Raw genomic sequence first — 23,478 nt, forward strand, 5'->3', positions numbered from 1 at the left:
GTGCCCCCCCCCCCTTCCGCCCTGGGGCCCACAAAAAAGGAAAACCAGGAGAGAAATGTGGCTCTGAACATTTTATCTTTAAAAAAAAAAAAAAAGAAAAGAAAAGAAAAGAAAGTAAAAGAAAAACCGTCCCCACAAGGGGGAAGGCCCCAAGTGGGCCCCTGTCTGTTGTTCTCCCAGGCTCCAGAGACTTCTGCATAGGCCTTAGATGCTTGCCGGCCAATCTCCTCTTCCTGGGGGCAGCGGCCGCTGCTAAGCATCCTTTTCCCCACTTCTCGCTAAAGCCTGTTCCCCAGAGTCCTCAGGTGCACATCTGAGCTCCAGGGTGAGGAAGAACCAGTGGAAGAGAGCGCCAGAGTCCTGGGGCAGGCCAGAGCATCACTCGTTAGCGGACCCTCTGCTGGCACTCTAAGCGAGCACGGGGCAAGCTCCCCCCACCCCCGGTTCTGTGTGTCCAGTATCCAGCACGGAGACAGCACATGCATGCGCAAGAGGGGCACAAGGGCCCAGGGGCTGCATGGCGCGGGGCCGGGCAAGGCTGTCCGCGCCCGCCCACGCGTGTGTTTCAGGCCACTGCAGGCTGCTCGGTCACAGGGCCTCAGTTCAAAGCCACGCCTTCTGACTCCCCCTGGTCCCACGCCAGAAGTGGGCAGTGAAGGAAAGGGGCACGGGGTTGGCCTGCTGCTCCTGGGCTATCTGTAGTTCTCAGAAAGGGGCTGTAGGGCCCAAAGCCCCGGAGTCCCCATAGTTAGTTGCTGTCGTTCTTAATGACGACCTCTACTCCGTGGTGCCGCAACTGAGCTCGAAGCAGCAGGTTCTTGTTTTTAAGATCTTCCACCTGACGCGGAAAGGAGGCGATGAGGAGAGTAAATAGAAAAGTTGGCACTTTTCTGACCTTCTTCAGGCATCCACTAGTGAGGGGAAGAGGATGAGGCCCGCTCTATGGAAACCAAAGGAGGGAGTCCCAAACTGGCTCGGGGGCCCTGGAGTCGAGGAGGGCTGTACGGAGGACAGGGGTCTGACCTGCTGTCGAAGCACATCATTGTCCAGCTGCAGCTGGTCAAGCCCTTGCAGTTCCTCAGACAACCGGTGGTTACTCTGTCGAAGCTCCTGGATATAATCACAGGCTTTGGAGAGAATCCCACCTTTACTCTGCAAGAAGAAGCCAACAAAATGAGGACTAAGGTGCTCCCTGCCTGGCCTTCCTAAAGCGCACACACACCCTGGGCCTCGTTTTCCCCTAAGGACGGCGGGGTAACCTTTCACAAGGACACGGGGAACCTCAGAGAGAGAGAAGCACGGGTTCCTGCCACGGGTGCCCTCGCCACCATTTCTGCAGGCGATACCAGGAGACAGAACCCAGGCATCCGGCCCACTCCCGGGGCCCTCCCGTGACCTGGCCAGACTTGGTGCTCTCCATGGAGCAGTCTGGGATGATCTTGGACAGCTGCACAATCCAATTGTTGATCTTGTCTCGGCGGCGGCGTTCGACTGTGGGGCAGAGCGGAGGTCAAGGCGACTCTGTGAGAACCGCCCCCACCCCCACCCCCGGCCCTGTCCAACTCCCCAAGCTCTCTCGCTCAGACACCACGCTGTCCCCGATGCCACCAAGCAGTACCCACCTTCATTATGCTGAGCCCTGCGTTTCTCATCCCGAGTGGTCCGCGGAGCTTCTGACTTCCTGACGACAGAGCCCAGGGCGGCCAGGGTAAGGGAAGGACGAGAGAGAAGATTGGAGGTGGGGTTAGGGGACGACACAGGAGTTGGCGGGGATCAAGAACACCACGGCAGCCGAGGAGAACCAGGGGTCACTCACGGGGAATAAGGGTGAGTCCTTGGGGCAATGGAGCGCTGGCTTCCTCCCTGCAACACTTCTTGTGGCGACATCATCACAAAGAATTGGCCTGTGAAGATGCGGGGTCGGTTCTGTCAGGACGTGGGACCAGGAACCTCATCGAGCTCTGAGGCCAAGGCCCTAGGATCCTCTAAGAAGGACACACTTCCTCCTGCTGGAAGGGCAGCCCCAGACTCACTGCCTGCCCGGGTCTTAGCGATCGTTAGGGGGTCATGAGGAAAGGCCCCCTGCCCCCAGCCTTGTCCCTCCAGCCGCACCCTCACACGTCTCACCGGTGCCGGGAGGGGTCGCCTGCCCCAGCAGTGCCTCTGAGCCCTGCGTCGTGACAACCGCGGCCGCGCTCCCCGAGGTGGTACCCGCGGCCCCATCGCCCACGGCAGTGCTGGGGAAGTAAGTGTAGTGCGTCTCGGCAGCTGTCCCCTCGGCGTCAACCGTATCGTCACTGGTGAATGCACCCTGGATCACCGCCTGGGAAAGGGAACATGAGAACAAAGTTCAACGACAGTCGGGTACTTCCCACCGAACTACTCACTGCACAGCTCCTATCCCCGAGAGGAAGGAGGGAGAAATATCGAGAAAGGGAGAACCTAGCACCTTGGGACAAAGCAGCCCCAGGTGCCTCACCGCCCCAGCCCCAGCCCCAGCCCATGGGCTCAGCTTCATTTTCCTCCACGGAGCCCTGGGCCCCCTCCCCAGCCCGTACCCTGGTACCTGGGTCATGGACTGAGTGGCAGGATAGCCACTGATGGCGCCAGTCCCCTCAGTCTGGCCATCCAGCTGCCCCTCAGACACCTGGATCACCCTGTACATCACCTAGAAGCAGGAGGAAAGGGAAGCGGTGGGGAGGGAGAGAGAGCAGGAGAGTAAATGCTGGGGACCCCAGGACCCTCGTAAAGCTTCTCTCAGATAATGCCCCAAAACAAGAGTGCGTCAGAGACAGAGATTCAGCCACTCTCCCCTCTTTCCCCAGAAGTGTCAGCACGCCCCCAATCCCTACTCCAAACCTCATCCTCCAAGCCCCTCCCTACCCCGCAGGGGTCCACACCTTCGCCCCACCCCCACCTCCAAGCCAGGTCTCCCCCTGAGGGTTCGATTACCTCCCTCAACCCCAACCCCAGGTAACACCTGCAGGCGCCTGGCCCCCTCCCTTACCTGGCCCCCATTCTCAGTTCGGAAGACGTACTTGACGTTGGGGTCAGGGAAGGTGGCAGCTGACTGGATGCTGGCAATGGCCACGCTGGTGGGGTCCTCCCCAGTTGCCACCGCTCCTGAATTAAAAGAGCGAAGGAAAACTCTGCGAGGTATGGACTTTCTCCCCCTGTTCCACGAAGGACAAGGGTGCACAGGAGGTGCGCCCGCGGGGGGGGGGGGGGGGGAGGGAGGGGGAGGGGGGAGGGGGGGGGAGGGAGGGGGAGGGGGGGAGGGAGGGGGAGGGGGAGGGGGGGGGCGGGGAAGGGCCGCGATGGGCTCTGGGTCTCAGGTCTGTTTCTACCACTCACCTTCCTGAATCTGCACTGTCCCCTCTTCCGCTTCAGCTGTTTTCTGCTGCCTGTTTGTGATGGGGGGGGGGGGGGGAATAAGGCAGGAAGTGAATAAAAAGCTCACTGACCCAGTTACATGTGGCTCCCAAACTCCCATGGCCTTCCCAACAGATGCCGGGTTAGGTTAGAATAACAATCTAACTGGTATTTACTGAGTGTTTATTGTGTGTGCATGGCACCGAACTCAGCACTGAACACGCGTTATTTTAGCTCATACTAAGAACAGCACAATGAGCTAAGCAGCGTCACTTGCGTTTTGTAGATGGGGAGCCAGATCACAACACTAGTAGGTGATGGAGCTGAGACCGGAATCCAGGTCTGCCTGACTCCAGAGCCAGTGCTCTCAGCCGTTGTGCGTCCTCCCCGGCCTCCCACCTCCCGCCCCAGACCCTACCTCTTCTCCACTCACCCCTTCATCTCTCTGTAAGGGGGCACATCCAAGGAGCTGGTCCTTCTTTGGAAGCCTTTGTATCTCCCGCCTCACAGGCCAGAGTGTTAAGTCCTGGTAGAAAATCAGGGAGTTTGCGGTGAGGCCAGGAAACTGAACAGCCTGTTTCAAGAAGCCAGGCTCCATGAAGACTCAGCCAGGAACAAAGCGCAGTCATCTACAGGGGACAGTTTCCCCCGTTCTGATGCTGAGAGGTGGGCTACAGTATTTGAAAAAGTAACTCTACAGATAGTGCTCCTCGGCCCTCCACGATCACTCCAAGTCACGTGGGCACTGATGCTTCTTCCCGCTTCTCGGCCACAGAAATTTCTGTACCAAGAAATTTGTTTTCAAATCTAGGAAGGGGACACCTGAAATCCACTGCTATTGGCAAACCTCCCTGAACCATAAAGAACATCCGTGGCCCCTGGGCCTCATTCTGCTTAGCCCCTTGGGCTCTTGTTTCGGGGTGTCCAGATTTGTGTCATCTGTTCAAGACCCTAGAGTCCAAGTGTGTCATCTACAAGCCCCTTCTGTTTTCTTCACCAAGCCTTCCCATGGAACAACAGGGTTGCTAAAATGTTGCCATGACAACTCCAGATCAACTGAATCCCAGCAAGAAGGGGGAGAAAAAAAAACAACACTCCAGGCTCAAGGTTCGGGAAGGAGAGACAATGGAAAAGGAACTCATTTGCAAGGTGGCCCGCCTTAGGATCCTGACACCCGGCCGGAGGGCAGGAAACACAAAGAGCGGAGAAGACAAATGTCTCCAGAAAGATACAGCTACACGTACAAAACGACAAAACGATCCCCGCACGAGAGGGTAAGCTTTTTTGTCAAAGGTCCCCCAAACCTCTCCTACCCAAGGGAAATCTTCAGCGGATGACTGAAAAGCCCGCATCGAAGGAAAGTATTGACCGAAAAGAGAAGAAAAAAAACCCAACCAACCAAACAAACAAAAACAAAGGGCGAAGAAAAAAAAAAAGAAGAACCGAAAGCGAAAGTGTCCGGAGGAAGCAGCGCAGCGAGAAGATCCCAGTCCCTAAGGGAAGTAGGACCAGGGTTTCGGGACCACCTACCTGTCCATCCCCAAACCTACGGAGGAAGTGCCCCTCCGAGGCTTGCTGCGCTGACTGCAGGAGGAGGCGATGGAAGAGACGGCAGGGCACAGGAGGCGTCTCTATCGCCCACAGCTGTCAGCCAGGGGCAGCCTCGGAGGACACCCAGCAACGGGGTCAGGCCGCTTATTCAAATCTTAGTTGGACATCCGGAAGCATTTCCTGAGCATTAGGGGATGCGACACGGAACGCGGGCGGGATGTTGTGGCGTGCACGCTCGGGCCAGCGGGGCCCGGCAAGAGCCCCTGCTACGTCTGGACACAAAGGGGAGAACGACCAAGTCCCGAAAGAAGTCGGGCGCCCGACCTTGCCCAAGAACGCGGCGCGTCCCTGCAGGCCCCGCAGCCAGCAGGCGCGAGCCCGCGAGCCCGGGAGCCCGCGAGCCCGGGCGGCCGCCGCGCTCCCCCGGCGGCCCGGCGCTGCGCTCGGCGGCCCGGAAAGGGCGCGGGGCTCGGCGGGCCCGCGGTCCCGGCCCCGCGGCAGGCAGCGCAGGAGGGCGGGGACGCGCGCGCTCGGGGGCGGGGAGTGCGCTCGGCCCACAAAGGGGGGCGGGAGAGAAAGAACCGGGCTCGGCCCCCTCCCGCAAAACAAAGGCTTCCTCCCCGGGAGGTCCGCCACCTGAAAACGGGAACAAAACCCACGCTGCCCTGCCTTGCCGGCCCACCCAGCCCCTAGACTCCCGGCTCGCGTCCCGTCCCGAACTCACCGGCCAAGCGGGCCTCAGCCGCCGATCTCCCCCGACCGTGTTCTCCCTCTCCGGACTCGGAGAGCTCCATGGACGGCTGCTCATGCGCACTCCCGGCCTGCGGCCATGTTGCTGAGGGGCGGAAGTGTCTCTCTCGACCCGCCCAGGCTCTGAGCGGCCCCACTTCCGGTCGTTGGCCGCTTGAGGAAAGGAGCGGGTTGGGTGGGGCTGTCGCCGGGGCATAGAAGAAGTCACTTCCTGGGGCCCGGGGAGAGTAACACTGGAGTATTTGCGGCATTCGGCAAGAACGGGAGAACGACGACTGATGCGTGCTTCCATCTTTCTGCTGGACAAGGCGTTTTTAGGGGCAGAAGGGAGGGAGGTTGGCTTAGATCAAGGGAGGAGACGTCGGACGGAGGCGCCATCTTTAACAAGGGCTACTTGGGAGGCCATCTTGGGTCGGGACGCTTTTTTGGTGTCCACTGGAGACGAAGATAGATTTGGGGTATATTCCTTTGTAGTAGCGTCAGCAGTTGCTCACCCAAAGACCCCCCCAGAACTTCCAGTTTTTGTGAGGCCCTCAGGTTCTGTGAGAGGGATCTTGGTTCCCATTCCTTCTTAGTTAAGACCTACTCTTAATGGATTTGGAGCAGTGTGGTGTGATCAGAAGAGTTTAGCCTCTGGAGCCAAACTCGGATCTCAAACCTGTCTCTGCCGCTTCTTACCGCTGAGAACATTGGCAAGCCTTTTGGCTTAATTAGCCTCAGTTCTCTCATCTGTAAAATGGAGACACCAATACCAAACTTACCGAATCGTTATACGGACTAAGTAAAATCAAGGGTATAGATGTTATGCTCGTAGAATACCTCGCCTCTACTGGTAGGTCATGAGCATTATGTAAATAAAAGTTTCTCTTCCCCATTTCCTGACCACCATGAACCCAGCTCTAGTTTCTAGCCACAGGTCTCCATGACAACAACTGAGGAAGAGCACCCTAACAGCAACAGCAAGAAGACATCTTGCCAAATATGAAAATGTAATACCCGTCACCTAAGACTCTAGTTAAAAAAAAAAAGAACAAAACAAAAAACCACGAGGCTTCACGCTGTGTAGGTATAAAAGTACAACTTTTATTCTGAGATTGCTTCTTACTGGGATGGAACATCTGTTCCCAGCCTGTCTGGAGAAGCAGTCCCAGGGCCTGAGTTATGCTATTCCCCTTCCTTGAAATAGGAGGAAGTTATTCCAAAGGAAAAAGGAGAAGCCAGGGAGATCTGCAGAAGATCTCTCTTCCTAACGGTGACTGGAGGCAGAGGGTGGGGATGCTGGAGAGGGAGCCAGTCCCTCCCAACACACTTTGAGGACTTCAGAGAGCTTCCTTGACGTGGTCCTCCTAATCTGGAGCTAGGAGAGTCAGGAGGTACCCAAGGGTCCAAGAGCAGAATAAGGATGGGCAACTCGGAAGTGTTGATGTGTGAGAGCCTCTGACCTGGCCCCACCCTCCCCTCCTCCACCCTGGGCTTCCATGAAGGGAAGTGCCCGGCCCCAGAGGAGGCAGGAACTTAGCTGGAGTTCCCTCTTCATTCTTCACTTCGAGAAACCTCTTAAGTTTTCTGCCTACTCTTTGTTCCCTTTGACCAATGACCCCCGCTCCTTGGTAACAGGACCTCGGTGACTTCCTTGGGAATATCCTAAGGGATAAGTGCTTTGTGTCTGAGACAAGCTCAAGTAAACCGACGGAGGCAATGCTTCCCACAGTCGAAAAGAGAAGCTGGAGGGTCAAAGCCTATGGTGCTGGACACTCCAGCCGTTCAGGCTGCAGGAGAAACAGCCGGTCTGGGAATCTGGAGGTTCAAGACGACTTACTGTCCCCTTTGCCCAGCACTGTGGTCCTACTCACAGTCCCTCACCTCTCCCAGGGTTGGCCTGTGTTTCAAACGCATATGATCGGCGCTGGGGGGACAGAAGAGGGTCGGGGGGCTGGGGTTCCCGGGGGGGCAGACTAAGCCGACTCCGGTGTCCAGACCCTTCTGTGTCTTCTTCGGGTGGGAGCTCCAGGCAGCTAAGTGGCCGAGAATAGGCAGGGATCACACTACACGGGGAGGCTCTGGGGACGAGGCTGTAGTCCCCACCCCCCGTACAGGTCTGGGTCCGCCGAATTCCCTGAGCCTCAGTCCTCTGGCGGTCCCGGGCCAGGGCCACAGCAGCATCAAAAGAAAGACTGCCCCCGTTCCTCCAAGAGGAACGGGAGGCTCGGGACCCCCAAGCCCTTTCCCCAGGAGTCCCATCAAGCCGGCCAGGCCTCGGGCATGGGTTTGCAGGTGCCACGTGGATCTTGCTACACATCGCACTAGGCATCTTGGCAAATTGTGGTTTGGGGGGCACCACAGGCACAGAGCGGACCTGTTGGACCTGGACCAGGCTGGAAGCCAGGCGCATGCCCACACCACCAGCTGAGCCAAGAGGACAGGGACACGGGTTGCAGCCCTCTGGACCGAGCGGCCCCCCCGGGCTCCATCTCCTGTGGCCGGGGTGGCTGCGGGACCGCCTGTTCTGCCTCAGAGGACTGGGGGTTGCCCTCTTCGGCACTGCCAACCTCCAGGGGCTCTGCGTGTGACCCTTCAGGAAGGGCGTCCTTCTCTACAACGGTCACCTCCAGCACTCTGGTCTCCCTCACGCTCCCCGTCCCCACTCTCCTGTCCCTCGCTGACCTTCCCTGCTCCTCCTCCAGCTGCTGCTTCAGGGCTTCTGCCGTCTTCACCACCTCCTTGGGCTTCTCTTGCCCCTTGGTTCTCAGGCCCCTGCTGTCCTTTGGCCTCATCCTCTCTGCCTCCGTCAGCCTCTTGTTTGTGTACAGCTTCCCAGCTCCCCTCGGCAACTTGGGTTTCCTGGGCCCCGCACTCCGGGTCCCTTCTGGCTTGTACCTGGGCTTCCTCTCCTCCCTCAGCCTCTTCCCCTCCCTCCTTCCTTTCTTTCTCCTCGTCTTTACCCTGCTCTCCTCCTGTTCCCACCGCACACTTAGCTTCCTCCATGCTGCCCTCCTCCTGCTCACCACGGGACTCCTCTTCCTTGGCCTCTGGCTCTTCCCCACCCCCTTCCTTCACACTGACCATCATCTCCTGGCTTTCCCCAGCCTTCCCTCCTCCCTCACCTGCTTCTCCATCCTCCACCTCGCTCTCCAGACTCCCCTCAGCCTCCTCTGGGACGTCCCATCTGCCTTCAGGCTCAGCCTCCCGGTCCTCCCCACCTTCCCGGCAGGCCTGCTCTCCCTCAGCCTGCCCTGGAGCCCCCCGTCCCCTGCATCCTGCTGCCTCTTCTTCCAGGCTCCCTGGACCCTCCCAGTTTGGGTGTTTGGGCCCCAAAAGGGGACTTAGGTCATCGTAGGCACTCAGGAAGACTTCCTCCCCACTCTCCTCTTCTCCTTCAGGCCCGGGGCCCGCAGAGTCCGGGGAACAGCAGCTGGGAGCCAGGACAAACTGTGCCTCGTCCAGAGACAGGTCATCCAGGGGCGGCTCCACAGAGAACTCCTCCACCTGCGGGCATAGCACCGTGGCTCAGGACCGGGGGGCCCTGCCCACCCTCTGGCCTCCCCGGCACCCCAAACCCAGCACAGCTCCTTCTTACCTGAGGCCCGACTCTCAGGAGCTCCTCTAGGTAGCCCATCCCAGGGTCGTCCTCCCCAGGGGAGAAGGCTGCTCCTGCAGTTCCTGCCTTGGCCACCTCCCCATCTTCCACCCCCACCCACTCGGGCTCTGAGCTGCTTGAGTCCTCTAGGAAGGAGAAGGAATCCTGCACCTCCTGGGACAGGCAGTCCTCCAGGGCAGGGGCCACGTCCGCCGGGGGACCTGCGGCCGAACTTGCCTCCAACTTCTCATCTGTTGAGAGAAAGGTAGTCCCAGGAACACACAGGTCAAGACCAGCCTTGACCCTTTACAAAATGGATCTTCCTAGCCTTGCTACCGTATCGGGACCAACGCCCCCGGCATAGATTTGGTCCGTGGCCAATGCTTTCAGACCAGCATCCCTACCTACTGGCTTATCGCTCCCACCAGGTGCCAGGCACCATCCTGTACGTTTTACAGTGCGCTGTCTTATTTCTTCCCCCCACGACACAGCCCGATAATGTAGGGTATTTGTCCCCATTTTACACACGAGGAAAGCGAGACCCAGAGAGGTCTGTCCAAGGTCACGCAAACAGTGAGTGGCACGGCCCAATTTTGAACCCAAGTCTACTTAACTCTGTAGCCCGAGTCCTTCCCCGCTGCCCTGTGCTGCCTCAATACTTCTCATCAGTGAGTCTTCAGAACCTCTGAACTAACTCCATGGCAAATAACTTAACCTAGGTCTCCAGTCCCACTGCTGTGACAGAAGCACAGCAACAATGACGGTGTCGTAAGATCGCAAAAGAAGAAAACAAGCGAATGCCTGCAAAGTCCTTAACACAGCACAGGGCATACAGTAAACCTTCAATAAATGTTAGCGATTGGTGTTAATCCTATATTACCACCAGCGTCTATTACACAGCCCCGCCTTGTACTCCGTGATCCCTACTGTCTGAGTCTGACCCGGACTCCCAGTCTCGGGTATATCAGTGATCTGAAGACTGCCGGGGGTCCTCTCTCTGTGGATTTCACAGAACCTGATAATATTACCGGATCCCCCCCTCCCCCAACCTGGAAGTCAGGGAGGCAGCCGAAGGTGACCACCCAGAGCCTGAGGACTGAGGCGTCTGCCATTCTCGGGACAGATACCTTGCATCAGAGCTTCAGCCTGGAATTCTAGTCCCTTCTCCCAGGCCTGGGAAATCCCCGGGGCCTCACCTGGGGGGCCGGGGCCGGGGCCGGGGCCAGGACCCGGGCCAGAGGCAGGGCTTGGCCGGGGCTGTAGGGCCGGGCACTCAAGGCCGCGGGTGAGCCTGGCCAAGGAGACGTTGGAGATGATGTTTGGGGGCACGTTGAGGATGGAGGTGATGTGCAGTGGGAGGTTGACGTTGTAGGGGTCCGAGATGTGGACTCCAGCACAGCGCTCTGCTCGGCTGCTGCTCCCGGCGCGGATCCCCGACCGGCCCGCCCGCGGCGTGCCAGGCTCAGAGTTGGTGCCGCCCAGCGCCTCCGGCTCCCGCTCCCGGTCACCCTCCGCCGCCTCCACGGAGTCATTCTCCAAGCTGTCCTGCAGCAACGCGCTCGGCTGGGGATGGCTGGGTCCCGCCAGCCCCTCCGGCTCTGTGCGGGAGAGAGCGCAGGGCGGCAGAGGGGCCCGGACACCTCAGGAAGGCTCTGGAGAGCGGGCCCTGCTTTCTCAAGCCTGAGAGTTAGGACAGCCTGGAAGGCACCGGGCCCGGCTTCCCTTGGCCACCGCTGTGAACCTTCCACAGTGACACTTACTTAGGAACCCCCCCCCCCCCGTCCCTCCGGCCGTCCCTGCCCCCCCCCACAAACCCACACCCCGCTCTCTCCCCCTTTGGACGCTCATTTGAACACACCTGTTGATCAGATGATCAACTCACTATTGTAAACCCAACATCGGGTACTGTGGCTGGTGTATAATAAGCACGCATTACGTGTATATTTTTCTTTAAAATTAGCGAGCACACAGCCACGTGTGCAGACAGACAAACACGCAGGAGTGCACACACAATGGTCTCATCCGTAACACTGCTATTCCCTTGCAGAGACACCCACACACGCACACGCAGGTGTTCGCCAGCCTCTGCATGCACGCGCGCACACGCACGCACACACACACACACACACCACGTGCACACCTGTACTCACCATCACTGACCCCAGCCGCAGCACTCAGTGAGTCCATGCTCTTGGCTGGCCGCAAAGTCCCCTTATCGGATTTGTCCTCTGCAAGACATGAATGTTTGTAGGGCCAGGGTCCTGCTCGCCTTCAGCAGAGCACCCCCCACCCCCACTACCTCCCTCCAGACTCACCCCTGTCCTCAGCGCCCCGCGGAAGTTTACGTTTGGCCTCATGGCCAGAGCGACCCAGATTGAAGATAGATTTCCACTTCCTGACCTTCAGAGACCCTTTCCTCCTGGAAGGAATGGAGAAATCATTGGGGTTGGAGCCTGGCGGTCAATGTCGGGGAGGAGGGCCAGGAAGGAGACCTTACTTGTGCTCCGCAATTTCAATGATAGTGTGGTAGGGCCGTATCTGCGGGGGTCCATCACCAGCCTGCAGGATGCTAGGCAGATTGTAGGGCAGGGACCTGGGCATAAGGTCCTCGGGGCTGCCTGATGCCCGGGCCCCTGGAAGTGATCGCCATCCACTCTCCATTTCACCACCTAGGGAAAGAAGAGGAATTGGCCGGCCAAGAACAGAGATGACAGGGCGCCTGGCTGGCCCAGTCGGTTGAGCATCCGACTTCGGCTCAGGTCATGAGCTCACGGTTCGTGGGTTCGAGCCCCGCGTCGGGCTCTGTGCTGCCGGCTCGGAGCCTGGAGCCTGCCTTGGATTCTGTGTCTCCCTCTCTCTCTGCCTCTCCCCTGCTCACACTCTGTCTCGCTCTCTCGCTCTCAAAAATAAATACATATTAAAAAATTTTTAATAGTAAATAATTATAATAAATAATAAAATAAACATTTTTTTTTAAAAAGAGTTGAAAGAGGGCTTCAGCTCCCTGTAGCACCCTCCCACCCACCAACTGACCGCCAGGCTAAGGATATACTCAGAGGCCTTGGGAGACAGACCCTCTGTGTCTGGCTCCTCAAGAGGGCGTCCTCGGGGACAAGGGTCAGGAGATCCCAGCCCACCGGCCAGGTGGGCTGGGGCAGGAATGATCGGTCACTGGCCCCGAGAGCCAGGATGGTGATTAGAAGGTCAGGCTATGCAGGAGAGGTTTGCTCAAGGACGGACTAGGCCATCACCTCTCCAGGATCTTCCCCGTGTGACCACAGCTGTGAGTCTCAGCTGTCTCATCTGCAAAACGGGGAGACTGAACGAGGTAGCCTCTGAGGCCCCCTGTGACCCTGACATGACTCCCCAGACAGACGGTGGTGGTGTGGTGGCTGGGAGGGACACTCACTGGAAAGGGCAGCGCCCCCAAAGAGCTGGTCCACATGCGTGAGGATAAACTCGACCACGATGGACTGCACCCGCACCTCCATGAAGGCTGCTGTCCCGTTGAAGCCCGAGGCCTCTATGTCCTTAGACCTGTGGAGACGTGGAATTATTCCCCTCCAGCCCCACCACACTTCCCCGTCTGAATTCTCCCTAAAAATGCCCCCACCCCCCCTCCCCTGCGTGCCCTTAACCTCGTCCCCACCTCTTAAACCACATGCGTGATGCAAGCCTCAAATGCCTTCCTTCAGGAAGCCCTCTGGGAATTTACTCCCGTCAGAATTCATCTCTAACCTTTGCACGCGAGGGTGCCTCGTTATAATGACTCTCAGGACTTCTCATGGTCTGCCTTACACCACGGGGGGTGATATACAGGCCAGATCTCCAATAGACCGCGAGACGTTTGCTCGACACACCTTCAACAAGGACTCTGAGCTCGGGGACACGGCACCAGAGGAACAAGTCCTCGTGTCCAGTGGGTAAGCCCCGTCCCGCTCAACGTAATTGGGAAACCCCCTGTTTCTCACCGGGCTCTAGGAGGCCCCACCCCCCTCCCCAGGGCACCCCCACAGCCACGCCCGCTCCTGGGGCAGCCTCTGGGGGCTGGGCTCTGCCAGGATCCCCCCCCCCCCCAGGCTGCTCGCACATGTGCCCACCTCAGCAGGTTGGGGGCCCACACGATGGCCAGGTTGCGGGCGTGCATGTTGGTCTGAGCACTGAACGAGGCCATGTGCACCAAGTGCCGCGTGAGGAACTCCAGGGTCCTGCAGAAGGGGGGCATTGTGGGCCGGGGGTCACACAGGGGACGCCCAGGGCCGGGGTCGGATTGAGGTCTGGGAGCCGGAAGGGAAGAGACAAATCGACGCCCCAGGGTTGCGTGGGGCGCGGGGCGGCCCTCTGGGGAGGGAGGAACCCCATGCACCTGTAGTTTGGGAGAGGGAGTTCTCCAAGCACCTCGAGGATCTTGATCAGACGCTCCGGCTCCAACTGCACTGCCACGGCCTCCTGGTGGGGAGGAAGGTTCAAGAACCGGGTCAGCCGGCCGCGCCGCCCTTGCTGACTCCTCGGAGGTCAGCCGGCCCGCGCCGCCCTTGCTTACTCCTCGGAGCACTGAGCCCAACCGTCGGAAAGAGCCTGTGCTGCACCCCACCCCATCCCCCAGCCCAGCTCTTCGGAAGCCACGCGATGAGCAGACAGAGCCCAGAGCTCGGGGGGCCCACGGCACCTGCTGCTGGGTCTCAGCCCCGCCACCCCAGAGCTCTGTGACCTCGAGCAACTCCCTGCCGCTCTGCCTTGGCCTCCTCCCCCGGTGCCGCTCCGGTACAGGAATACCTCCGTGGTCCCTCCCTGCGGGTGTTCCAGGGGCCGTGGAGTTATTCCGAGGTGCCCAGGGAGGCCTGCGCCCACGCGGTCTGGCCGGTGTGGGCTGAACTGTGTGGGCCGCTGCTCCCGGCCCCTAAAACCCTATCGTGCTCGACAAAATGCAACTCACTGTTTAAATGCTACTGAACTCAAGATAGCATTTTTGTCCCGGGTTCCCTCACTCAAAAGCTGTCCAGCATCCAGTCCGCTGGTGGAGGCGCGCTCCGGGACAAGTTTTGACGTCTAAGAAGGGTTCTCCTTCTCTCCCACGGAGGGAAGCTCTGGCCCAGGTGATTTCCCAGGGCCCTCTGCTCTCCGCCTGGGTTCTACGTCCCCCAGCCTCGTCCCTGCACCGTGCGTGAGCCGCAGGCCCCAAGGGAAGGAGGGGAGGCGAAGAGAAGAGGGGGGAGATAGGCGGGAGCGGGGGGGTCTTTTCCTTTTCACGTGGTCTCTGTCATTCGGGATCACCAGCACTCTGTCCGGCCGTGAACACCCACTTGGGACATCGGCGCCAGGACGATCACCCCTCAGCCTCGTCTTCTCCGCCCCCCCCCCCCCCCCCCCGGCCTCTCAACTCACAGCAAACTTGTCATAGAGCCGGTAAGTGAGCAGAGGGTCTGGAAGTTCCCTGAAGTAGGCCTTTAACAGGGAAGAGACACAATGGATGTCCTGCAGGTAAACATCTCTTCGCAGGTCCGGCTTCCGCTCTGCCTCAAACTCCTGCCTGGGGAGGTGCGGAGTGTGAGGCGTGGGGGAAGGGGGGTCGGGGGCAGTGGGAGAGGCGGGGGCTGTGCGGGTGGGTCCAGGCAGGGTCAGCGGTCAGCAGGCTCGGGACTTGGGAGGAGGACGTTGGGGCGTGTGTGTCCGTAAGGCAGCAGACGCAGGGGCACCTGTCGCGGTGCCCGGGGGGTGTGCAGGCGGCCGGGTGGGTAGGGAAAGGGACCGTGCGTGCGGGCACAGGGAGACGCGTCGGGGATGGAGCCGCGGGGGGGTGAGCGGCAAGGCAGGGGGGCGTCCGAGCCAGTAAGGGTGGGGGGGTGCGCCTGCACGTGCTTCTGGGCTCGTGAAAAGGTGGAGGGGACGCAGATCTTGGAAGGAAACGTAAGTGTAACCCTTCGTGGTTACAGCCCACAGGTTCTCAGATAAGACGCCAAAAGCACAAGCGGCCAAAGGACAAACAGATACACGGAGCGTCACGTGACAAACTTTTGGGCGTCAGAGGACAGTGTCACGAAAGCCAGGACAACCCACAGAACGGAAGAAAACATGTGCGAAGCATAGATTTGCCGGAGCGTTTAGTATCTGGACCGTATGAAGAATCCTTACAGCTCAAAGGAAACAAATAACCCAATTTAAAAATGAGCGAGGCCGGGAGGTGGGGGGAGGGGTGGCCGGGTGGCTCAGTCAGCTGAGCATCTGACTGTTGATTTCGGCTCAGGTGGTGATCTCATGGCTTCGTGAGTTCAAGCCCTGCGTCCGGGTTTGCGCACTGACCACAGAGCCTGCTTTGGATTCTCTCTCTCTCCCTCTCTCTCTGCCCCTCCCCGACTTGGGCTCTCTGTCTCTCTCTCAAAAAGTAAATGGATAAACTTAAAAAAAAAACAAAAAACGAGCAAGGGAGGGGCGCCTGACTGGCTCAGTCGGTTAAGCATCTGACTTCAGCTCCGGTCACGATCTCACAGCTCGGCTGGTAAGTTCGAGCCCCGCGTCGGGCTCTGGGCTGACGGCTCAGAGCCTGGAACCTGCTTCGGATGCTGTGCCTCCCTCTCTCTGCCCCTCCCCTGCTCACACTTTGTCTCTCTCTCTCTCTCAAACATAACTAAGCCTCAAAAAAATTAAAAAATAAAAAGATCTACAAGTGAGCGAGAAGCACACAGGATGTTCGGCGTCATTGGCTGTTAGGGAAGATGCGAACCCAGGTGAAACATGACTTCACATCCGCTGGGATGGCCGGCGGGATGCGGGGAAATTGGAGCCCTCGTGCCCGGCTGCTGGGGGTGCGAACTGACGCCCGGCCACGGAAAACGGTCCGGCAGCTCCTTAAAAAGTTCGACATGCGACCCAGCAAGCCCGCTCCCACGTGTCTACCCCAGAGAACCGAAGCCGCACGTCGGCACCAACACCGGCGGGCGAACGTTCGAGGCCGCGCCGTTGCTCGCAGCCAAGAGGCGCACTGCCCATCGGCCGATGTACAGATGAACCAAATGTGGTCGAGCCGCACACGGACGGCTTACTCAGCCGGAAACGGAGATGAAGTAGCGGCAGGTGCGACAACGTGCACGAGAGCCCCTGCCGGCCCGCCACGTAAAGAAGCCAGACGCAAAAGGGGACGGTAATACGGTTCCGTGTGTATGAAACGTCCAGAACGGGCAAGCCCGCGGAGCCAGGTGGTGGACCCGTGGCTGCCAGAGGCTGCGGGAAAGGGGAAATGTGGAGCGAGTGCTTTGGGGGTTGATGAATGTTCCGGAATGAGTGGTGATGGTGGCATGCCTGGCCTTGTGAATGTACTAAAAATCGCTGAGTCATACGTATTTATTTTTAGAATTATTTTTTTTGTTTAGTTTTGAGAGAGAGAGAGAGAGAGAGAGAGAGCGGGGGAGGGGCAGAGAGAGAGGGAGACACCGAATCGGAAGCAGGCTCCAGGCTCCAAGCTGTCAGCACAGGGACCGACGCGGGGCTTGAACCCACAGACCGTGAGAGCATGACCTGAGCCGACGTCGGTCGCTCAACCCACTGAGCCCCCCCAGGCGCCCCTGCGTCGTACACGTTTAAATAGTGAGTTTTATGGTGTACGAGTTATATGCAATTTTTTAGAACTGGGTGGGCGTATATGGGAGTGGAGACATGCACCTCCCGAGGAGACTCCAGAGTCCACGCTTCCTTCTCCCCGCTTCCCTCGCCCCTCCGGGCCCACGGAGCCCTCCCCTCCCTGCCTGACTCACCGGAGCTTCTGGATGTTCGAGGAGACCCCCGAGAGGCGGTAGATCCCATCTACTACCCCGTATTCTTCCACGAACTCTGCACAGCTCCTCAGCACCTGTGGCACTGGGGACACAGACGACACAGAGAAGAGAGATCAGCAGGTCTGGGAGGACAGAGACCGCAGGGGATCTGAGAGCTGGAAGCATCGGGGACGGGGGTTGGGGGAGACCGAAGGCAGAGCTCGCGGAATAGCAACCTGTCGCAAGGAGGCTCAGAGGACCTCAGCCCCCGGTCTCTCCGTCCATTGGGTCCAGAGCGTCTGCAAAAATGCCCCAGGTGAGGGGGGAGCACACTGCCTGTCCAGACCGCCCACTCCTGCTGGAAAGTTCTGCCTTTTGTTGAGCTGAAATCTGTCTCTCTGTAATTACTACCTGCTACCCCAGAATCTTCGAAGGGGCAGCAGTCTGCTTGGAAGGAGACTCGGAGTAAAAGGACGGGTCTCGAAAGTGCATTTATTTAGGGGCGCCCGGGTGGCTCAGTCAAGGAAGGGTCTGACCCCGGATTTCGGCCCGGGGTCACGATCTCACGGTTCGTGAGTCCGAGCCCCACATCGAGCTCTGTGCTGACAGCGTGGAGCCCGCTTGGGATTCTCTCTCTCCCCCCTCTCTCTGCCCCTCCCCTGCTCTCTCTCTCTCTCTCTCTCTCAAAGGAAATACCTAAACTTAAAAAAACAAGGAAAGTACGTTTATTTAACACTCTATAGAAAATGAAGGAGCATGAGTTGTCCGGACCCACAAGGCGCAGGGCTGACGGGGACTGTTGTCAAGCCAGGAGGCCAGCGCGTGCGTAGTAGGTCTGTCATAGGAAGGCGCACAAGATCGCGGCAAACCTGCACACAGGTCGGGGCAGGAGAGAAGCAGCGATGTGCCAAGCTCTGTGCATTAGGTATCCTAGTCCCCATTCTGCAGAGGGTCAGAGAAGTAACGAGTGCCCAGCATTACCAGCTAGCGCCAGGATTCCCATCCAGGGGTGCCAAAAGTCGCGTTCTCTTTCCCACCCTGGGCCCCCTCCCCTGTTGCCAGACCGTAAGCTCCGGAAGGACAAGATCTAAGTGCGACCTGTTCTGTGTGTGTGTGTGTGTGTGTGTGTGTGTGTGCACCCTCTCTGAGGCCCAAACAGAATGTTACTGATTTTGACATCCCTCATGTTTTCTTTTTTCTTTTTTTACGTTTATTTATTTTTGAGAGAGAGAGAGAGAGAGAGAGAGAGAGAGACAGAGCATGAGCAGGGGAGGGGCAGAGAGAGAGAGGGAGACACAGAATGGGAAGCAGGTTCCAGGCTCCGAGCTGTCAGCACAGAGCCCGACGCGGGGCTCGAACTCACGGGCCGAGAGATCATGACCTGAGTCAAAGTCGGACGTTTAACCGACTGAGCCCCCCAGGCGCCCCGACATCCCTCATGTTTTCTGACATGATGTCTCAGACTCGGGAAATCTTCCAACGCCCTGTGTGAAACCCTGTCTCCAGAAGGCCGTGTATTTCTCTTGCGAAAGCTTTCCCTGCCTTAAATCTTCTGCTCCATAAACACTTTGCTTCAGCCCAGTCTTCACTGCTCGGCCTACAGATGGAGGATAAAATAGAAACCCCTCAGCCTGGTGCATAAGGCCCTGCAAAGGCCGGGCCCAGCTGCTCTCCCAGCCTCGGCTCCGGTTGCCTCTCCGACGAGCCCTAGGATCCGGCTTTTTGCTGCTCCGTGAACACGCCTTGGCCCCGTAACTCGTGTCGTTCCCTTGCCTGGAAATACCCTTCCCTCTGTCTTTGACGGGTGAACTCCGATGCGTTCGCCAAAACACGCCTCAAAGATCACCTCCAACTCTGAGCCCCTTGCTTGTATCTGTATCATGGCACTTACCACACTTCGTTATCACTGGTTTCCTTTGTGTCTCCACCTCTGAAAACCAGTGACATGTTCCCCAGCATCTAGCACGGGGTGGAAACAGCAGGTGCTTGATAATGGTGTATTGACGACTTGGGAAAGAAAGCCATCAGGTATGAGGATGACTAACATCCCCTGGAGGTTGAACTAGAGAATATTGCCCAAGACAAAAGACTAAGTTCGATTCACCAAGACTTTCTAGAGAAATCCCTCTCCCGTGTCAGTGTCACGAAAAGCTGTCTCTCCTTTTTTTTTTTTTTTTTCCTTCTGGGCTTTATGAGTCTTAGACCTGATTATGTTCACCTCTTTGGTTACCAGGAAGCTCAGAGCCCACATCTAGAAACCGTGTAGAATCACCCGATACGCGCTTCTGGGCACGGATCTTGACCTTCCTCTCATTCCCCCTTCAACCCAATTCCCTCGGTCATTTTATTCTATGTTTTTGTAAAGTGTTAGCTTTTGGAATCATCCATCCCAAGTTCTTGGTGGGATGAAGTAATTAATTAGAGAAATATAGAGTGAAGGAAATAATCAATAAACCCATTATTCACTATTGTAAACCCTCCTCATGTGGCCTGGTGTCCACACCCTTTGTCCCCCATCCCCACCCCAGAGCCAGGACTTGGGTGAGACAAGGAAGACCCAGGTGCAGAATTTATGGAAGCACCCATTCCTAGACCTGTGCAAGTGCCAACTGTGCACAAACACGACCTTCAGAAGAGCATGGAACTCTTGATCTCGGGGTCATAAGTTCGAGCCCCACATTGAGAGTACTAAAAAAATTAATAAGTAAACTTTTTAAAAGAGGGAGGGAGGGAGAGAGAGAGAGGAAGGAAGGAAGGAAGGAAGGAGGAAAGGAAGGAAGAGGGAAGGAAGGAATGAAGGAAGGAAGGAAGGAGGGAAGGAAGGAGGAAAGGAAGGAAGGAGGGAAAGAAGGAAGGATGGAAGGAAGGACAGAAGAAGGAAGGAAGGAAGCAAGGATGGAAGAAGGAAGGAAGGAAGGAAGGAAGGAAGGAAGGAAGGAAGGAAGGGGGAGGGACAAAGAAAGGGGCACCCTGGGTACTGTGGTGGCCCTAGGTCGAGGGCTTCCTTAAATTTTGCGCCTTGGTCACCTCTCTTGCCTCACCTTAGTCCTGGCCCTACAGTTCACCATCTATCCTTCCACGACCTGTGCCCATTTGCCAGGGCCCCCTGACCTCAGGTTCCCAGCACTGAAGAAATGGGGTGGACCCTCCTCAGGTGCCTAGTGCCACACCAACTCTCTTGGCCGCCATATTACTCCATTGACTCATAGATAGTCCGCTGTCACCCAAGGCCTAGGTCCTTTTCACATGAACTACATCCAAGCCAGATCCTCCCCATCCTGCCCTTCTCTGTTGATTCTGAATCTCCAGAAAAGGCCCTTAAAGAAGGTATTAGAGAGCCTAAGGAGTCAGAGCCACGGAGGAGGTGGGTCATGGAGATGAAAGGAGAGATAACAGGCCGAGAGACGAGAGACGGGGCGGGGCGGGGGGAGCGTCAAGGAAATAGAGATCAGAGCCATGGCATCAGAGACGAAAGTAAGAGACAGGGCTGAGGTGATGGAGTCAAGGGCTGGAGACCTCGGGGAACGGAGGCGGGGTCCGAGAGGAGGGCCCAGAATTTAGAGACTTCGAGGATCAGAAGTGCTACCTGACCAGGGTAGCAAAGAGCTAAACGTTAGGAAAAGAAAGAACTCAGTAGAGGTAGGGCTTGGGGAAGGAAGAGATGGCCCCCGGGGCAAGGAGCTGGGAGAGGGTGCTGAGACAGAGTGAAGACAGATGGAGAAAACCAAGATCCTCAGGGAGGATAAATGAAGCAGAAACACAGACCATGAGTCTTGGGTTGAAGAGAGAAGCCATCACCAGACTCTCTCTGACCTTTCACTGTCCACCTGTCTGTGCCCAGGGAAGGGGTGGATAGGGAGAGGGGCCCGAGATCACTCCACCCTTGGGCTCAGGTGAGGTGCTGGGGAAGGGAAGCGGGTGCTCCTCTCCTCCTCTGGGACCAGGCCCCAGCAACCTTCTAGAGAACATGCCCCTCACCTGCTGGGAATGCAGACAGGCCAGGAGGGGATACAGGAGTGGGGTCTGGGCCGGCTGGGGGTTCCATGTTTCAACATGGCGCTGGGGGGGGCCACGGGGAAGGGCAGCCCCAGGATGAGGAGACTGAACTGAGGGTTTGCAGAGAACTGGAAGCACATCAGCCCCATTGGATCATGTGGCCCTTGCTTGGCCCAGAAGTCATCATTCTCAAGAGGAATCCCTTGTAAAGGAGTCAGCCCTGTGCTGGCAGTCAGGCTCTTCACGGTGAGAAGAGAAAGGCAGAGCAAAGCCTTCGGGACTTCAGCTCTTTAAGACTCTCTGGGGCCCTGAGTTTCCCTGAACGGAGGCCGGTGGGGATGGGGGCCCCTGGGGGAGGAGAAAAGGGGAAGGAGGTGTCTGGGGATGAGGGGGCGGGGCTAAGAGCAGGAAATGAGCCGGGAACCACCATCACCCTCCCAGACTGAAGGCACCACAACCCAGAGCGGAGAAGAGGAAATGACAGATTGGGGTGGGGTAGGGTGGGGGGGGGGTGGAAATCGTGCCCTTCTCTGGGAGGAGCTCGGAGGGGCACAAACAAGCCGGGATACCTGTGTTCAATTTCAAATCAAGGCGAAGTTTGTGAGTGGCCACTCCATGCGGGGATGAGCCCCGAGTGGTCCCCCGTCCTGCTGGCTTCCGAGCCCCTCCAGGGAACTCAGGGAGGCAGCCGACAGGCCCCACACCCACCTCCTTGCACCCTGCACCCCTGCCCTCCGACCAGCCTCGGGGCATCTCTCTGACCCTTCCTGCAGCCCACATTTCAGCCGCTTCTGCCCTCGCCCCTCCACTCCCAACCCAAACCCGCTCCTCCTTTGCACAGGGAGAGTCACAGAGACTGGCAGAGGGAGGTGCCAGCCCACACCCTCACCTGCGGCCCGCCAAGGCTGCAGAGGGCCCCGAGCCCTGCGACCACGGCCCTGGGGTGCTCTCCTCCAACCAGGAAACCCCCGTGCGCCCCAGCGCCACCCTCAAACTCTCCTGGCACCCTTCTCCTGTCCCCTTTCATTCAGACCCAAGGCCCGTCCATGGGCCCTTTCGCCATTCGTCTCCTGGCCCTGTCCCGCCGCCTCCCGTCCCCAGCAGTGATGCCTTCCCCTCTCTCTTGCCTACGCCTCTCGGTCTCCCAGCTCTCCGGCCTCCCCACCCACAGGTAGTTACACAAGGGGGCTCCCCTGTCTCCTCGGCCGCCGAGCCACATTTCCTGCCGCACCTGCTTGACAGCCGCCTGGGCGCTGACCCCGAGCCACTGCCCCTTCGCCACAGGCACCTGGGAGCTGCCTCCGTCCCTGAGGCTGGACCGGGCTGGAGAGGCTCCAGGCCCCCCACCCAACAGCAGCCCTGAGCCACCTCCTTACCCTCCTGGCCGGAACGCTGCAGCTGCTCCTGTAAGTCGCACCCAAACACCCTCTCCTTGGAGCTGCCCTTCTTCTTCCCTTTCTGCCGAGACTTCATGGCTGGAGCCCCCAGGTCCTGGCCCAGCCACCTCTCTGCCCCCCAAGACCTTTGCACTACCGGTCCCCCATAGGATCCCAAGCCAGTCTTTGGGCTTGGCCCGGCCCCAGGGGGCAGGGCTCCGAACCAGGGCGGGGTGGAGGGTGGCCTGGGCCACGGGCCGCAGCTCGCGCCTCTGGGGGCCCCGGCCACACGGAAGCGGCCGTGGAAGAGGAAGCCGCCAGGACCCTGGCAAGAAGTTGTGTCTCGTGGCCCAGGCTGGCACTCGCCCCTCCGGCCCTGCTCAGCCCTGGGGGAGCAGGAAGCCGTGTGGCTCCTCAAACCCGCTTCCTGTTAGAGCATCTTTGCAACCACAGGGCCTGGGGTGGGGGAGGCAGCCGACATTCACATCCTCAACCCAGCGCTGGGACTTCGCTCATTGGTCAAGGGGAGGTGATGTCAGAGCCCCGGGGTGGGGTGGCGGCTCCTGGGGCGTGAGCAGGTGGCTGACACCCTCGGAGATCAGAATTCGGGGTTCCGAGGCGGAGACAGGGGGCCGGCCTGAGAGCGAGGTGGCACAGGGCCGTGCGGAGCCCCCAGGTGGATGCCAGGCTGGGCCCCTGGCGGGCCTGTGACGAGTCACATTACCTCGCTGAGCCTGTTTCCACACATGTGACAAGGAAGGGGGTGAACTAGGTGATCTCTAATCCTTCCAGCTCTTTCCACGGAACTCACTGGAGGGCCAGCTTCTTTGTCTGGAAAGAGCGTGCACAGCATTCTGCCTCCCAGGCCCATTTTGGTGACGCTGGGGCACGACACAGGATTGACAACAGGGCGCACAAGGGCGCCGGCTGTCCCAGAAGGACCCGGGGACTCGGAGACGGCAGAGGGTCTGGCGGGGACACGTCTTTCCCCTTTACCTCCCAGCCACAGACATGCTCTCTCCTCCTGCCCTACTCGGGGCCGCAGGGAGGACGATGCAGAGGGAAAATCGAGTTGTTCAAGGCTTACACAGCTCAGGGGCAAGACAGG

At 58.7% G+C, this 23,478-nt stretch overlaps 2 protein-coding genes across 7 annotated transcripts; both read right to left on the bottom strand.

The window, feature by feature from the left end:
* Positions 1 to 56: 56 nt before the first annotated feature.
* On the bottom strand, positions 57 to 5,776 carry USF1 (upstream transcription factor 1). Of its 6 annotated transcripts, none has more exons than XM_053908919.1 (12): positions 5,648 to 5,776; positions 4,903 to 5,103; positions 3,806 to 3,898; positions 3,355 to 3,404; positions 3,008 to 3,123; positions 2,567 to 2,668; positions 2,128 to 2,323; positions 1,817 to 1,904; positions 1,623 to 1,681; positions 1,397 to 1,491; positions 1,024 to 1,152; positions 57 to 940 (listed from the first exon to the last, which is right to left on the bottom strand). In XM_053908919.1, the coding sequence occupies exons 3-12, from the start codon at positions 3,811 to 3,813 to the stop codon at positions 749 to 751; spliced, it is 1,035 nt and encodes a 344-aa protein (XP_053764894.1). In that variant the 5' UTR covers positions 3,814 to 3,898; positions 4,903 to 5,103; positions 5,648 to 5,776; the 3' UTR covers positions 57 to 748. The 6 variants fall into 6 exon arrangements, with proteins under 6 accessions (XP_053764894.1, XP_053764893.1, XP_053764895.1 ...); XM_053908918.1 differs by having other exon boundaries at positions 4,903 to 5,195; XM_053908920.1 differs by lacking the exon at positions 4,903 to 5,103 and having other exon boundaries at positions 5,648 to 5,772.
* A 960-nt stretch (positions 5,777 to 6,736) lies between these two features.
* Positions 6,737 to 22,591, bottom strand: ARHGAP30 (Rho GTPase activating protein 30). Its single transcript, XM_053908916.1, is given in 14 exon segments — positions 6,737 to 8,122; positions 8,124 to 8,276; positions 8,278 to 9,159; positions 9,251 to 9,501; positions 10,447 to 10,848; positions 11,401 to 11,478; positions 11,566 to 11,669; positions 11,748 to 11,919; positions 12,660 to 12,787; positions 13,351 to 13,458; positions 13,617 to 13,699; positions 14,636 to 14,780; positions 16,999 to 17,101; positions 22,371 to 22,591. Coding segments are annotated over 14 exon segments (3,306 nt in total). The 5' UTR covers positions 22,468 to 22,591; the 3' UTR covers positions 6,737 to 7,522.
* Positions 22,592 to 23,478: the final 887 nt, after the last annotated feature.

Source organism: Panthera pardus, unplaced genomic scaffold (genome assembly GCF_024362965.1).
Source record: "Panthera pardus isolate Hobbes unplaced genomic scaffold, ASM2436296v1 HiC_scaffold_21, whole genome shotgun sequence".
Classification (NCBI taxonomy): Eukaryota; Metazoa; Chordata; class Mammalia; order Carnivora; family Felidae; genus Panthera; species Panthera pardus.